This window comes from Hypanus sabinus, chromosome 8, assembly GCF_030144855.1.
Source record: "Hypanus sabinus isolate sHypSab1 chromosome 8, sHypSab1.hap1, whole genome shotgun sequence".
NCBI lineage: Eukaryota > Metazoa > Chordata > Chondrichthyes > Myliobatiformes > Dasyatidae > Hypanus > Hypanus sabinus.
The window spans coordinates 150,902,815-150,920,719 of record NC_082713.1 but is presented as its reverse complement, the minus strand read 5'-3'; the positions used below and the strand labels follow the sequence as shown (position 1 = coordinate 150,920,719).

Sequence of the window (17,905 nt, the reverse complement as noted above, 5' to 3'; positions counted from 1 at the left end):
AAGCTAATATCATAAATCTCAGGGGATATAATTATAAATTTAACGTTGGCATACAATGTTATGTGAGGCCTAGATAAATAAATAGGAGCAACAGTTTTCCTTAGCAAAAGGTCCAAAACCACATAGAGTTAAAGGATTAGAAGTGCATCAAGGAGCATCATTTTCACTCCGAAGTGGTAAAGGTCTGGCACTCCCTGCAGAAAGGGAGTGGGGACAGAATAAATAATCCCATTTAAAAATATCCTTTTAGAGGTAGTACCTGCAAGACTATGAACCTGGGATTATCTTTTTTTGTGTATGTTACAAACTTGCCCTAGTTCTACTGTGAAAAGAATCGGTACAGTAAAAGAATATTTACCCTGCTATGGGTAGGCAAGAGATGGAATTGTACAGTGTGCCAAAATGGACATCCAATTAAAGCAAATCTCATTTACTGTGTTGTAAACCATGGATCTGTAATGGATTTATGTTTCTGGTTTTGCAGTTTACATGTTCATTATCACTACCCTTGAGCTGCAACATTGATTTCACTTGATCAGTACTCTCTTGGCTGAAGTGCATCTTAGTGTTTACTGGAGTTATAAAAAACTTCTGTATAATGCCAACAGTTAATTTATCTGATAGAACTTTACTTGATCATGATTGGGTAGCTTAAAATGTCTGGCAAGATGTATGTTTTTGAGAGAATGGTGGAGAGATAGAAACCTTTTTTTATGGTGCATAGTGTTAGTGACCCACGAGGCCATAGATCATTCGTTGGGCACTCTGAAATTAAAATGCAGGCCTGAAATGCTGAATCTAGAATTGTACAAACGGGAAGAACCAGTCAATTTGAACCTTCCTGTGTGGTCTGTTAATATAAGGAAAATTAAGAGAAAAATAAGGTGGTCAACTTCATCAATGGACATTGAAGAAAAGGAGTGGATGTCATGTGGGTCTTCCTGTGTTGAAATGCTAAAAGGTAGCCACAGGTTACTAGGCAGACAGAATCTATATGGATTCTAAACTTGATGAAGAGAATACTACTGGTGAAGATCCATTTTCTTAAACAGCAGAAAATTATTAAATGAACTGTATAAATTTCACATTCTTCTGTTTTCTTTTACATGGTCCTTTTTAAAATGAATGATACATGAAATTCAGTGTACGTAGAGGGAAAATTATTTATGAGCATTTGCAAACTAGGCTTGAAACTCATATACAGTAAACGGAAATGAAAGTTGTTTGTTATTGTGGTCCACGATGTGCAGGATGGTCATGTTTTTGAAATATATTGATTTATAGTTTAAACAAAAAGCCATAAACATTGTATTGGTTTGTTCTTATATGTTGTCAAAAGTACTTTGGGTTTATTTGGATCATAAGAGCATAAGACGTCGGAGCATACTTAGGCCACTCAACACAGCATGTTTGCTCTGCCATTCCATCATGGTTCATTTATTATTCCATTCTCAATTCCATTCACCTGCCTTATCCCCATAACCACTGATACCTGGACCAATCAGGAACATATCAATCTCTGTTTTAAATATATTTAAAGACTTGGCCTGCACAGCTATTTGTTGTAATGAATTTTACAGACTCACTACCCTCTTGCTCAAGAAATTTCTCCTCCTCTCTGTTCTAAGTCAATGTCCCTCTATTCTGAGGCTGTGTCCTCTAGTCCTAGACTCGCCCACTATAGCAGACATCCTTCCCACATCAACTCTATGTAGGCCTGTCAATATTCAATAGGTTTCAATGAGATCTCCTCTCATTCTTCTAAACTCCAGCAAAACTCCCTGCAGTTTGCGTACCGTCTCAATCGCTCAACAGATGACACCATTGCCACCACCCTCCACCTGGCCTAACCCACCTGGACAAAAAAGACACATACGTTCGGATGCTGTTCATAGACTTAAGTTCTGCGTTCAACACAATCATCCCTTAGAAGCTGATTGGAAAGCTGAGCCTACTGGGCCTGAACACCTTCCTCTGCACCTGGATCCTAGACTTCCTGACTGGAAGACCTCAGTCAGTCCGGATCGGGAGCAGCATCTCCAACACTATCACACTGAGCATGGGGGCTCACCAGGGTTGCGTGCTCAGTCCACTGCTGTTCACTCTGCTGACCCATGACTGTGCTGCAACACACAGCTCGAACCACATCATCAAGTTTGCCGATGACACAACCATGGTGCATCTCATCAGCAAGAACGACAAGTCAGCTTACAGGGAGGAGGTGCAGTGGCTAACGGACTGGTGCAGAGCCAACAACCTGTCTCTTAATGTGAACAAAACAAAAGAGGTGGTTGTTGACTTCAGGAGGGCACGGAGCGACCACTCCCCGCTGAACATCGACGGCTTCTCGGTAGAGATCATAAAGAGCACCAAATTTCTTGGTGTTCACCTGACGGAGAATATCACCTGGTCCCTCAACACCAGCTCCATAGCAAAGAAAGCCCAGCAGCGTCTCTACTTTTTGTGAAGGCTGAGGAAAGTCCATTTCCCATCCCCCATCCTCATCGCATTCTACAGGGGTTGTATTGAGAGTATCCTGAGCAGCTGCATCACTGCCTGGTTCAGAAATTGCACCATCTCGGATCGCAAGACCCTGCAGCGGATAGTGAGGTCAGTTGAGAAGATCATCGGGGTCTCTCTTCCCGCCATCACGGACATTTACACTACACGCTGCATCCACAAAGGAAACAGCATTATGAAGGACCCCATGCACCCCTTGTACAATCTCTTCTCCCTTCTGCCATCTGGGAAAAGGCTCCGAAGCATTCGGGCTCTCACGACCAGACTATGTAACAGTTTCTTCCCCCAAGCTATCAGACTCCTCAATACCCAGAGCCTGGACTGACACCTTGCTCTATTGTCCTGTTTATTAATTTATTGTAATGCCTGCACTGTTTTGTGCACTTTATGCAGTCCTGTGTAGCTCTGTAGTCTAGTGTAGCTTTCTCCATGTTGTTTTTTTATGTAGTTCAGTCTAGTTTTTGTACTGTCATGTAACAACATGGTCCTGAAAAATGTCTGATTTTTACTATGTACTGTACCAGCAGTTATGGTCGAAATGACAATAAAAGTGACTTGATTTGACTACAGACCTAGGGCCATTATAAACACCTCATATATTAACCCTTTTATTGCTGGAATAATTCTTGTGAACTTCCTCTGAATGCTGTCCATTGCCATCATGCCGTTACTTAGATAAGAAGCCGAACGCTGCTCATAATACTCCATGTGCTCTGACCAATGATTATAAAAGCTTATAAAATCCAACAAAATGGCTTTTTAAAGCTTATGTGCAGCTTTTTAAATCCCACAAAAGTCAAGAGGGCAAGCTAGTCGATAATATAAAGCAGGGTACTAAAAGAATTTTTAGTTATATAAAGAGTAAAGAGGAGCTGAGAGTTGATATTGGATCACTGGAAAATGATGCTAGTGAGATTAGCATTAATGGGAGACAAAGAAATGGCAGATGAACTTAATAAGTTCTTTGCTTCAGTCTTTACTGTGGAAGAAATTAGCTGTTTGCCAGGGATCCACAAGTGTCAGAGAGCAGAAGTGAGTGCCATTGCTATTACAAAGGTAAAAGAGCTAGGCAAATTGAAAGGTCTTAAGGTGGATAAGTCACTTAGTCCAGATGGACTACATCCCAGAGTCCAGAAAGGGTTAGTGAAGAAATAACGGATGCATTGGTCATGATCTTTTGAGAATCACTTGATGTCCTGGAGGAGTGGGAAATTGCGAATGTCACTGCACTGCTTAAAATGAAGGAGACAAAAGAGAGGAAATTATAAGCCAGTTAGCTTGACCTCAGTGGTTGGGAATGTGTTGGAGTCTATTACTAAGGACAAGGTTTCAGGATAATAAGTCAAATTCAGCATGGCTTTTCTAAAGGGAAATCTTGCCTGACAAATCTGTTAGAATTCTTCAAGGCAGTAACAAGCAGAGTAGACAAAGGAGAGGCAGTGGATGTCACGTTTAGATTTTCTGAAGGCTTCATATGATAAGGTGCCTCATATGAGGCTGCTTAACAAGATAAAATCCTAAGATACTGGCATGGATAAAAGAATGGTTGACAGGCAGGAGACAGTGAGTGGGAATAAAGGGGGTCTTTTCTGGTTGGCTGCCAGCGACTATTGGTGTTCCTCAGCGGTCAGTATTGAGACCACTACTTTTCAGATCATTTGTCAGTGATTTAGATTATGAAGTTGATGGCTTTGTGGCAAAGTTTGCCAATGATACGAAGGTAGATTGAGGCATATGTAGTGTTGAGGAAGCAATGCAATTGCACCAGGGCTTAGACAAATTGGAAGAATGGGCAAAAAAGTGGCAGATGGAATACAGAGTTGGGAAATGTATGAAAATGCATTTTGATAAAAGGAGTAACAGTGTAGACTATTATCTGGGGGGGGGGAGAGAAATTTCAATGTAAGGGGTTGCAAAGGGAATTGGGAGCCCATCCCTCATCTGACTGTCACCCAGGTACTTGCTCCCTAAAACCTAGGGATGACTACCTCCCTGTTACTTCCATCTAACACCCCTTATCTTCCCTTATGAACCAAAGGTCATCGAGCTTCATCTCCAGTTCCCTAACACAGTCTATAAGAAGCTGTAGCTCAATGCACTTTGTGCAGATGTAGCTTTCATCTTAGGATAGCCTTATCACAGATGACAAACCTTTTGATGATTGTGTAGCTCTGTCGAAGCTCATTGATTTGGATTGTGGTGATCATCTTTTTAAAGCAGAAATTTGTACTTCAAAAATTTCCATGCACTTATTTTATGCAATTAATGTTTTAAATAATGCACTACTTTGACTGGAAAATTATGTGAGCTTTTATTACAATTACCTCATCGTCTCTAGCATTGATCTATCTACATTAATTGATGCATTTAGCTTTAAAATTAAAGAAAAATGAACAATAATTAAGCTCAGTTTATAGAATACCTGATTTAATATCATTCTAAATAAGCTGAAATTCAATTTTATGCTTGAGTATTCTAAAATGTGTTTGTTTCATAATATATAGGGCTTTCAGTTTAATGAACCTTAATAATGCATGGGATTATATAATTTATAAATTCTCAGCTTTACCAGGGCAGTTGGGAAGTACTGAGTTTTACACCATTGATGCACTTCCATCGTGATCTTATTTATTTCCCTTGTATTCTTAGTCTCTGGCTCCTAAGTATTATTCTTAATTATATTTGACCCAATGGGAAATAAAATTAAATCATTTAGCTCTTTGCTGAAGTTTTAATTTGCAGATCTCCATTTATATACTGTCAAAAGCAGCTCATGCTTGTAATTTTCCTATCTTGCTCACCACCTTGACCATGCCAGTGGGAGGACAAATGTAATTAGAGGGCTGGCAATTCTCCTTTGAGATAGGGAGAAGATGTGGGTGAGTTACACTTGGATACAAGTTATATACACCCTTGCAGTTTTTGAGTAGCAGTGACAGCTGAGTAACAAGCTGGCATCTTGAATAGGCAGTGACTCAGGCTGTGAACCAAAGTGGGTTGGGAATGATTGCTTTCAAAGCATAGACTATTTTGTTTGTTTTACTGATTGACAGAAATCACTTTGGGTGCAGAAAGACTAATTTTCAATGCAGAATTTATAACACCCTGATGTTCAAACTCATGTGTCATTCATTTTCTGATGTATAAATCCATTTTGGCCTTTTGCAAAGATGAAATCATGATAGAAAACTATTTCAACCTAGGCTTATAGAAATTTTTTTCTAATGAAAACCAGATGAGAATGTGAGCCCATTATATGTATTGCATGCTGACTGGTACTAATTTCAAGACACTTAAGTGTTCCGGGGGAGATAAAAGCTGTCAATATATCAGTAAGTGATTTAGATACTCGACTTAGGTATCGATTTTAATCGACGTTTAATTGACAGACTCTGCCATCTTCATCAGAGTTTATGTCTGGGCATGTCTAATCTGGTGGTATTTATACCCCAGTTGTCTGTCCCTCCTGATTGGTTAGTCTTTATCAGTCAGGTTTCTGCTGCCCCACCTAGCTTTCAATCAAATTCTAGTTCTTACTTGGAGTGAGACCTTTGTCTTTGTTAAAATAGTTTTCCTCTAGTTTTATTTTAATGACTTTCTTCATCGAGCAGTCCTGAAAGCCGTTGGCAGGCCACAGTATTTTTGTGCCATTGAAGTCAATCCTGTGGCCATCACAAATGCAATATTCTGGTACCACCGATTTTTCTGGGTAATCCAAACGCAAATGCTCCTTGATGTGCATTTCCACTGTGTGTCCTGTCTGGCAGATGTATGCTGCTCCCTATTCACAGTGAATCCTGTAAACACCAGCTGTTCTGAGTCCCAGGTTATCTTTGACCCACATAATCTGTGATCTGAGTTCCCTGTGGATGGTATAAGTCTAGTGTTTCTTCAGGATTAACTTCGGCAACACAAAACCCGTGTGTTGCTCCACTGGCTTTTGGGACCTCCTGGTGAAGGCGCTGAACACCCACTTGCCTTCAGCTCTCCTTCCATTCTCATGATGAGGCCTCCTGTACCGAATATGCAGTCGCTAAAAAATAAGATCGGCAATCTCAGGGCAAGGCTGCTGTATCAGAGGCAGATGAGGCAGCTCTTAGTTGTTTGTTGCACTGGATGCGGATACACTGGATGCACTGATACGACTGAAAGGTTTTACAATTTCGATAATAGATTGAACCATGAACTCTGGTAAGGAAATAACATAGATATAATTGTGAAGGAAGCACGACAGTGCTCTACTCCTTCAGGAGTCTGCGGAGATTTGGCATGTTTTCAAAAACCTTGGCAAACTTCTATAGATATGTGGTGGAAAGTGTGCTGATTGGCTGCATTATGGCCTGGTATGGGAACTCTAATGCCTTTGTGCAGAAGTTCCAACAAAGGTTAATGGATTCAACCCAGTACATTATGTGTAAAACCCTCTCAACCATTGAGCAAACGTACATGGAACGTTGCCATAGAAAAGCAGCATCCGTTATCAAAGATCTTCACCACCCAGGCCATGTTCTTTTCTCACTACTGCTGTCAGCTACCTCAGGACTTGCACCATCAGGTTAAAGAACAGTTAATGCCCACAACTATCAGGTTCTTGAACAAAAGGGGATAACTATACTCATTTAAGGACTCTTTTATTTTGTTATTTCATGCTTGTTATTTATTGTTATTTATTTATTATCTGTATTTACACAGTTTATTTACTGTTTACAGTTCCTGATGTTTACAGTTTACAGATCCTGTTTACAGTTACTGTTCTATAGATTTGCTAAGTTTGCTAACAGAAAAAAATCTCAGGGTGGTATGTGGTGAGATATATGTACTCTGATAATTAATTTTACTTTGAACTTTGTATTCTGGTGCACCTTCCAAATATTTTGCCAAGTACAAATTTCTGATGCAAAGCCATTGCAGTGAAATCATCGTCACTTAGTAAAAAGTAATGTAAGTCTTTACCTTAAGAACCAGAGAAAATACACGGGATTACAGATTGCAGCATTAAGTGTTTGTCTTCGAGCAGCTTTCCAATGCATTAAAAGCTGATGTATTTTGTTATTATTCAATACACATTCTGATACATTATATTAAATTTATATTGTACAAATTCAGTTTTTGCTGTGCAAAAAGCACAATTTTACTTTTTCCTAGGATAGCTGTTGAAAACTGAAACATTAAAATCAAAAGAGCCAGACTTATAGTTAATATGTAAGATGAACCAGAAAGTGCCCTGATTGTCTGTAATGTTAATCATTTTCTCCAGGAACATGGTACTGTACATCTATATATAAGCACCATTTTCTTTCTGATTGCCATTCTTTTACAACCTAAAATAGACATGGCCAGTCCTGATGAAAGATCTCAGGTCGAAACATTGACTATTTATTCATTTCCACATATGCTGCCTGACTATTTTGTGTGTGTTGCTATGGCACTGTCAAATCACCTTTTTGTGGATGGCTGCTTCACTGAAATTTCCTCCAGTTATGTGCTCTTTGTACAAGACAATTTAAGGCCATAACTGTAACTAAAGCAGGAACCAATGGTACCAACCACAGCTAGACACAAAACTTATGTCCTGCTTAAGAGATTTACACATTACCAATGAATGAATGAATATCTTTGGAGCTCCTCAGTTCATTCCTGTGACTACACTGGTTTTTAGTCCAAATGATTTAACAATTCCAGTCAATAAAAGATATGTAAAAATGCAGTAGTATGTTAAAAACAAAACTGGAAATTTAGTCTCATGTTGGCATGGTTTCCATTTAAGATTTATGGTTCAGCTATGGCCTGGAAAATTTGACATGGAATTTTTCAGAACTAAATTTGAAAGAGTAAATGGGATTTGAAACAATCAGAGGGACTGACCATCTTATTCCTGTACAGGTGGTGAGATAAACCATTTGACTGACTTACAAAGTTAAGAAAGGTTGGAAAACAGTGTATACAGAATCTATCATTCACCATAGTAGACTAGATATAAGATTTGCAACCCTATCATACATAGCTGTGAATGATGGTGAACATCAAGAATGATAACAGTAGAAAGATACTTTATAAACCCTCCCCAGTTGCAATAAAGGGTAAGAAAGATGGGGTAACAATCCTCACAAGAAGTGTCATGTAAATTGCCCTTGTCAGTCTCTTTTCCATTTCCCAAACACCATAGAAGTTAACCTTCATCGAGTTTGATTCATTCAGTATGATTTCAAAAGTTGGCTAGAGAATTGATACAGCAAAGGCTATGGTCTTTGACAGCATCTTTACTGTGTTATTTGATGTGCTTCAGAATTAACTACACTCTAGCCAATCTGTTTCACTACAACAGAACTCTAGGATGTCCTAGTATCTACTAAAATAGGAAAATCTAATCTGCCCAATTAGCATACTCTCAGTCATTATAAGAGCATTGAAAATGTTACCAACAATTTTATTAAGCTGAACTGTTTCAGCTTATCACCAAGACACGTTAGTGATGGATATGATTAAAACTTTTGTCCAAAGGTAAACTAAAGATATTAATGGTATGCGACATCAAGACAGCATTTTACAAACTGAAGTCTGTATCAGATGTGTAGATATTTAAGATGATAGAACTATGCTCCATTCTATTCATATCTTCTCATGGTCCTGTCCCTATAGTTCAAGAATCCAAAACCTGAATGATATCACATTAAGTTAATAAGGCTAAGTTAATGTAATGCAGCACAGGTACTGTGCAAGGTTTATCTCCAGTAAGAGAGATTGCAACCACTTTCACTTGGGATTCAATGGGATTAATATTTCTAAATCCACTCCACCACCATTACTTTAGTCATCATTGACTGGAAATGAAGCTGAAATGGCCACAAATTCAGTAGTAAGAAGAGCAGATCAAAGGTTGGGTATTCAGAGGAAAATAACTAACTTTCTGACTCTTCTGATACGTTTTCTAACTATAAGGATACTAAGAGAGATAGGGAATACTTAAAATGATTGAGTGTAGCATTAACAATCTTGGAAAAAACAATGCCAGAAGAAAGTAGCTAAATCAATTGCCACCCCATTAAAACAATTCTCATTCTATTATGGATGAGCTGTGGTTTGCCAGTGGTTTCTTCACCAAATCTTGTGCCCAATTCCAAATTTCTACCAACTAGTAGGATGAGCAATAGCACACCCAGCTGCATATTCCCCAGTGAGTCAGAACCATCCTGACTTGGAAGTATGTTGCTGATCTTTCACTGCCACTGTACCAAAACCTTGGGCTCTCTACGAAGAGCCTCATCACCGGGCTCCAGCAGTTTAAAAAGGCAAGTCAGCTTTACATTCTCAAGACCAAATACAGATTGGCAATAAATCAGGATCTGATTAGAGATATTAATGTTACATAAGCAAATTAAGACTGTTTCTATTCAAAAAATATCAAGCATAGTGATTTTTTGTTTGGATTGGAATTTTATAAATCAAGAAATGTATTAAAATGCATTAATTTGTATTAGGCTATAATATTCTTAAAATCAGCCAAATCTATTGAATGTCATTATAATTATTGTAATTTACAGTATTAAGCAATCTATGGGGTTAATTATTCTGGTACTTAAAGTGACCAAATCAGGTAATACATTAAATTAAGTAATTATTTCTAGCCATTTAAAGGATTAAACTATTAATCTTTCATAATATTGTGGAACATTACTTGAAATTACATATAACTGATGTTCCATATTAGATATTAAATCACCTTTAAAAAAGGTCTCAAAAATGAAGGCAATGAAATGTATTTTAAAGTGGCATAATTATAATGTTTTTAAATATTCTGAACAAAATTTAATTTTGCTATTTTCGATTAACCATATCTCTATGGATGAAATCATATTAGATCCAGTCTACCCATCTTTCCCTGGTATTTCAAGATTCAGAACACTGATTCAGCTGGTCTTCTGGACACACATGCCCCTTGAAGTGGGCTTCATGTCACTAGAAGGCCCTTTAGTTGAATGCCACCAGACCATCTTAGCAAAAGACTTTATTGAAATTTTAATCTAAACATGAACTGAAGAGATGACATCAGGACATTATTTTACCAAGTGTGAATCAGGGAGACCTATATAAATTAAACTGAATGAATGCAATGATGTTTAAAACAGACAAAAGTAATTTAACATTAAAATAAGTAACCCAGATATTTATTAGTGCTTTTTTATTTTCGATCGGATTGATGAACTTATTCAAATAATTGTAAGCAGCCAGCCATGACTTAAACAGTTGAGTTAACAGATTCTAATTGTATCCATTTCCTCACCATACAATGTAGACACTCTACCATTGCCTTTGGCTGGAGAGTGGGAAGTCAGGTACAATGGCATCTGACTGCTAGCTAACCTTTGCCTAACATGCAAAGAAATCCAAGACAATCTATGCTGTGAGAAGTTTTTACTCGGCTATTCTTCACTGTCATTTCCAGTATGGATACTATAGGTCCAGTTGTGTTATTTCTCAATTATTAGAGTCCAGCACAATTTACATGACTTTATTGATTATATTTAATGCAGTGATATTTGTTGAAAATTGTCGTTCATTGTATGAGACCTTACCATCTACTACCTTTCTCCTTTCAATTCTCATAAAATGTACAAAGCAATTTGATAATTATCAGAAGAGGGCAACAGAAGAATTTAATATGCCATATTTAATGTAAGAAGTGGTATCAAATCTGTGAAGTATTGAACCTGGCAAGCCTTGAGTATATACTGCTTTAAAATCATTTTTGAAAATTTAGTGGAAGACTAGGTATTAATTTGAGAAAGATTGAAGTAAAACATCACATTTTGTGTATTTTATTACTTCTAGAATAAAGAATTCCATTCTTTCTTTCCAATTAAATTTTAATTAACATGGAACAAAGCTAGAGCTGTGAATCATGGTCTAATAACAAAGAAGGAGGCTATTCATCCCATTATGCATGTGCCAAATCTTTATAAGAGTGGTTAACTTTGTCTTCATCACTTGCTTTTACCTCATTGTCATTCAAATTTTCCCTCAGAGTATACAATCGATATTCCTTGAAAATTTCTATTCCACCCCACCCCCTTTTTCCAAATCTTAACTACTTTGCGAAAAAAATTGCTTTGTTATGCCTGAGTTCTTTTGTATCTTTGGTTACCTATGCAGAATAAATAATAAGGAAAAAAAAGTGTGAATCATAAGAAAGCAATAATTAAAAATAAAAGAAAATGGTTTTGCCAACTCTAAAAATATAATTCACTTTGTGTTTCCGATGATTGCTTCAGAACGACAAGATTATGATGTCAGATATAAAGCTTAAACAAGCTAAATCTTCCAGTCAGAGAAAAAATTATTTCCTCAACAAAACCATTTCCTCTCTCAGCCTGGCACAGGGTGCCTGTGTACAAGTTGGCAGCCCTACCTAAGGTTATTAATTTATTTGACCTTAAATTCAATAAGTGATTATTTAAATAATAAATAAATTGTAGAAATTGTTAAAATCAAATATCAATTGATGATGTAATCAAATGTGTACAGATACCATTAATATAATTCTATTATTCTGAATTCTGTAATTAACCTGGCCAGTCCCTGAATCTAGGTACATGGATTGTGATGTATTGTGTTGTGTTGCCTTTGATGCAGTTGGCGAGATTACACTGTTACCATTATTAATGCTTTGCTGAAAAATTGTTTAATTTAGCAAAGGGCCAAGAAAGCGAGTGAACTGCAGATCTCTCCTAAAAAGAGAGTGACTTGTGGCTAAAGCACATAATGGAAGGGTGGGAACAGTCATTCTGACCAGGAAAGTAATGGTGCTGCATGAGAACATGTGAAGAGGAGGAAGTGCTGCCCTGGGAAGCATAGAACAAAGGAGAGACATAATTGGATAATGGAGAACTAAGAATTTTCTGAAGCAACAGACACAAAACACTGGAGGAACTCAGTAAGTCAGGCAGCATATATGGAAAAGAATAAACAGTTGATATTTTAAGCTGAGACCTTTCTTCAGGACTGAAAAAGAAAGAGGTAAAATGCCAGAATAAAAAGGTGGGGAGAGGGGAAAGAAAATAGCTGGCAGCTAATAGGTGAAACCAGGTGAGTAGGAAAGGTAAAGGGCTGGAAAGGAAGGAATCTGTTATGAGAGGAGAATGGACCATGGGAGAAGGGAAGAAGGAAGGGCACCAAGGGGAGGAGATAGGCATGTGAGGAGAAGAGGTAAGAGGTCACAGTGGGGAATAGAAGAAAGCAGAAGAAGAAAACTGTTTTTACTAAGGTAAAATCGCTTTTCATACCATCAAGTTGGAGGTTACCCAGACAGAATTTGAGGTGTTGATCCTTCACCTAAGGGTGGCCTCGTCATGGCAAGAAAGGAGGCCATTGACTGACAACTCAGAATGGCCACAAGGAAAATTCTGCATTTAGCGGATAGAGCAGAGGTGCACAAGAAAGCGGTCCCCAATTTATGTTGTATTTCACCAGTACAGAGGCCACATTGGGAGCACCAGATACTGTAACCGGTCCCAACAGATTCACAGGAGAAGTGTTGCCTCAGCTGGAAGGACTGTTTGGGGCTCTGAATGGAGGTAAAGGAGGAGGTAAATGGGCAGATGTAGCATTTTGGTCGCTTGCAGGGATACTTGCCTGGAGGGAAATTAGTGGGGAGGGAGGGAGGGATGAATGGGAAAGGGAGGATCACGGAGGGAGCTATCCTTGCCAAAAGTGAGAGGGATAAAGATGTGTTCAGTGATAGAATCCTGTTGAAGATGGTGGAATCATGGATTATGATGTGTTGAATGTGAAGGTTTTTGGAATGGTAGATAAGGACAAGAGGAACTCTATCCCTGGCAGCGGGAAGATGGAGAAAGTGTGTATGTCCAGGTAATAGAGGAGATGTGGGTCAGGGCAGCATCCATGATGATGGAAAGGAAACCCCGTTCTTTGAAGAAGGAGGTTATTTCTGATATCCTGGAAAGGAAAGCCTCATCCTGGGAACAGATGCAGCAGAGAAAGACTGAGAAAAGGGAATACCATTTTTACAGGAGACGGAGTGGGAAGAAGTATTTTAAAATGTCGACTGATTATTCATTTCCGTAGCTGCTGCCTGACCTACATAGTTCCTCCAGCATTTTGTGTCTCTGGATTTCTAGCAGCTGCAGAACTCGCTTGTGTTTAAAATTTTCCAAAGCTAGTATAGAGATCTCTGTGAGTCATCCAGCGCTGTGACCGGGCTACAGTACTAAAGAAGTTCAGTTATCACTGATGAATGCTCAAGGTCAATGAATGGATCTTTCCATGGCATTTTACAACATTTGTACCACTAGCCTCAGCCACTTTAACAACATATAGCCAGCAGCAACCAAAGCTACCAGGAAGGACAAGGCAGCAACTCCACTATCTGCAGTGATCTTCCACATCAAACATAATCTTAATTTGCTTAAAAATGGAGAAATGTTGTCAAAAAACTTGTGATGTCTTTTCTAGCCTTGGTCTAAATAAGTACATTTTCCTTATCTTTCCTCTCCTCTGATTCTTTTTCTGTCTTCAGCATTTATATACTTAATTATGTGTTGTCAATTTACTGATATGAAGGAATGCTTTTAATTATATTAATTATGAAGAGAGACTGCTCCCCCTATCCTGGTCATTTTAGAGTACCATTCAACATTAGGCTTTACTGTTCCTGTTTTATTCAGTTGTGCATGGTGTGTACTACATCATATTGTGTAATGTAATATGTTACATCTTACTGATTTGATAGTTCACTGATCATATGGTTAGTGTTTGACATGCATATTAAAGGTAGTGTAAATTATACAATGTTGCCAACTTTATTTTCATAAGTGTAAACAAACTAAAAGTCACATTTCACATTTATACAGTAGGAACTCCAATAGCAGTCTATGTTGAAAGCAGTTCAATTTGAAATCATCTACATATTCAGCAAATGATACCTCTAGTCCAAGTTAGTGCAATCTTTCATTGATTCTTTTATGGGTTATTATTCTATTATGGATTTATTTCATATGCCCACAAGAAAATGAATCTCAAGGTTGTATATGGTGACATATATGTACTTTAATAATACATTTACTTGGAACATCAGTCCTTTTACTCCAAGTTTTCATATCATGCTCTTTTCATCCTCCTCATACCATCTCCTGAATTTGCTGCTTAATGCTGGGATGTGACTTCAGATGTCAACCTTACAATCCTTCAGTTTGATTCATTAAAGGGATGGAAAGTTACTCTAGTTTGCCTAGTCCCCAGGAATATTATCAGCTTGTGCTTGTAGAAACTTCATCATGAGAAATGTAAATCAAAACAACCAATGCCAGGCTAACCTACATGACTTGAAATGATACATTAAAGTCCAATTAAAATATCAAGAAATAAATTATTATTCAATAACTGGATTAAATTTAAACAGCCTTTTCTTAGGGATTCTTATATAAACAAAGATTGTGCTGCACATATGAACAACAAAAGCACATTTAAATAACTGAACAGTAGCTCATGCAATTTCAATAAAGTTCTTACCTAACTTTTGAATGCTATTTCTAGGTGAAACTGAGAGAGAATCTTGGGCAAATGGATTAAAATTTAAATTTACTTTCTAGCTGAGTTTTTTTCTTTTATAATTAAAAATTATACCTCTACACAACCTTTAATAATCATTTCTATGCCTTATATTGTCCAATATTTGTTTTTCATATATGTAGCCACTAAGTTATTATTGAGACATTATGGATTGCTGGATCGTTTGAATTGAATTACTTAAAGAACAATTTCTCCAATTTATACTCTTTATGTTCCACTGCAATGACTTCTTGTTGAAATGTTGAATTTTATGACAAATATTTTTAATTAATTGAATATCTATAGTTCATGGCTCACAGGATCTTAAATGCTTTAAAATATGGAAATGCTTATCTTTGAAAGGAAATCTGAGATTCTCCACGTGTCCCATCTTTAAACATTTTCTTGATTTACAAACGTAGTTTATCACAATACTTGGAAGTTATTTCAAAAGCTTCATGGAATTTAACTGTGATTGATATGCCATGGCAAGGAGCACAGCAGCTCCCATATGGCTTTAATGGTCTTTATTTCTGTTCTAAAATTTCGGTGAGTTCCCAGTGACATGGTAGAGGGCATAACAGATTGAGTAACCTTGTCCTTTTTTATTTCAGGTCACCCAGAAACCCAGAACAGAAAATAATCAAACGAGTGATTGCCCTTGAAGGAGATATTATCAAGTAAGTTTTTTTTTTGTGCTGTAATGACTAGGTTCTTTGGATTTCACTTACATATGACAGTTAATCATGTACAAAAGCACAGCAGAATGTTCATTCTGAATTCTTGTGATTGTCATGGTGACACATTGAGAAGGTGCTATTACTGTGCTACTTCCCTAACAAAGAAAGAATTGTTTTCCATGTTCTTATCGTTGAATTCTGCTCTGATTTACTGCTACTAAAATTCTAAAGAGCAGATTCTCCCCCTGGCAGTGATAATATATTGCCTGCCTATTTAATAGTTGGTTTTGCATGCTAGGTAAATATGCTCGCAAAGTGACATTTATCATAAATCTTACATTAAAATAGTGTGGCTCTGCAATTTTGCATTGCAAGGTGATCTTGAAATGAAAGTCCAAATGGCTGGCTGTAGCAGAACTAATAGAGTTTTGAAATTGATCACCCTAGTGGTTATGAGATTTAAATGAGAGATGGACTGAAAATGAGTTACTTTTATCATTATTCGTTTATTCTTATGTTGGCTCTTCTCAGGTTAGGTTGGAGTACATTAGATTCATCTATAAAGTAACATTGTTTTGAAATAGAAATGATAAACATTTCATATATAGATCTTGTGCTACATTTTCTTGTTTTGTTTTATATTATTAAAATGCAAAATGAACTATTGAAGTGTGTATTATTTAGGAGCTGACCTGTCTTGAAGACCAATCTTTAAACTATTGATGTAAAGTTCTGTAGCATTTCTGATAGACTGAGTACATTATGATTGGATCTTCTCACCTAGAATAAACAGATTCAAAGATGACAGCTCTTTTTGGGGGATAAAAAAGTGGCTGATGTCTTTTGAAATAATAACAGAAAATCTGGTTATTTGTAAAAGCAAGCCAGTATCTGTAAATTATATATTAGGTACACCATGCTTTATAAGAATTATGGTATGTAGAAGCAAGTATTTTTGTAAGGTTTCATAAAATTCAAGGGAAATAGAGAAAAAAAATTAGAAAAGGTATATGCCAAACACATTTATTTAAAGAGAGTTATTTGTAGACGTGTTACTATTTTACCAGTTCTACCTCTATCCTCTGTCTAATGAATCGATCTGTATGAACAGTATGTAAGATAAAGCTTTTCACTGTACCTCAGTACCTGACAATAAACCAATTCTGATTCCAATTTCTGTTTCTTTTTTAAAAGTTCTTTATAAATTGATAAACATCATAACTAACATAATATGAAGGACTCCACATTATGTGATATAAAGTATTACAAAGGACTACAAAAAAAAACATTTTTTTAGCAATACAACACAGAGTAACCCCTCTTGCCCTTCAACCCACATTGCCCCATCAACTCCTGATAAACCCTATTAACCTTTATAATGATCAATTAATCTAACCAAAACCTTTTTTTGGATTATGGAAAAAAATGGATGACCTGGGGAAAGCCTCCATGGGGAGGACATACAGACTCCTTACAGGTGGTGCTGGAATTGAGCTCTGAACTTGAGAACGCCCCAAGCTGTAATAGTGTCACGCTAATCGCTACCCTACTCTGATGTTGAAACAGGAAATGTTGTGAAACATTGTGCATTTTCATAATATCCCTTTGTGCATTGATATAATATAATCATCAAGGGATTCTCAGCTGCCTCTTTGACATATGCCTGACATATACCTCCCTTTTTCTGACAGAGTCTCAATAGACCAAAGGACAAGTTAGTGGTGGGAATGTTACTGGGATATACTGGAATGTTACCTTTGACCTTTGATATAGGATGTACCTGTATTTGGAGAGGCAAGGACTGATTAGAGATGGTCAACGTGGCTTTGCATGATGGAAATCATTTGTCATGAATTTGATTGAGTTTTTTTTAAGGGTGACTGAGAGAATGGCCAAGGGCAAAGCGATAGGTGTTGCCTATATGGAATTTAACAGGGTCTTTGCCACGATCCCACTTGTTCGGCTGGTTTGGAAGATTAGTTCTTATGGATCCACAGTTAGCCAATTGTATACAAAATTAGTTTGCCGTCAGACATCAGTGGATGCTAGTGGAATGTTGTTTTTCAGACTGTTAGCTTGTGACCAACAATGTGCTACTGGCTTTGATGCTGGATTCACTGTTGCATATAATCTATATTAAT

At 37.3% G+C, this 17,905-nt stretch overlaps 1 protein-coding gene across 1 annotated transcript in view; it reads left to right on the top strand.

The window, feature by feature from the left end:
* Positions 1-17,905, top strand: part of immp2l (inner mitochondrial membrane peptidase subunit 2) — a 504,088-nt gene that overhangs the window by 326,137 nt on the left and 160,046 nt on the right. The window contains exon 4 of the mRNA XM_059978244.1: positions 15,699-15,764. Within this exon, the coding sequence (XP_059834227.1) occupies positions 15,699-15,764 (66 nt within the window). The remainder of the gene's footprint in view (positions 1-15,698; positions 15,765-17,905) is intronic.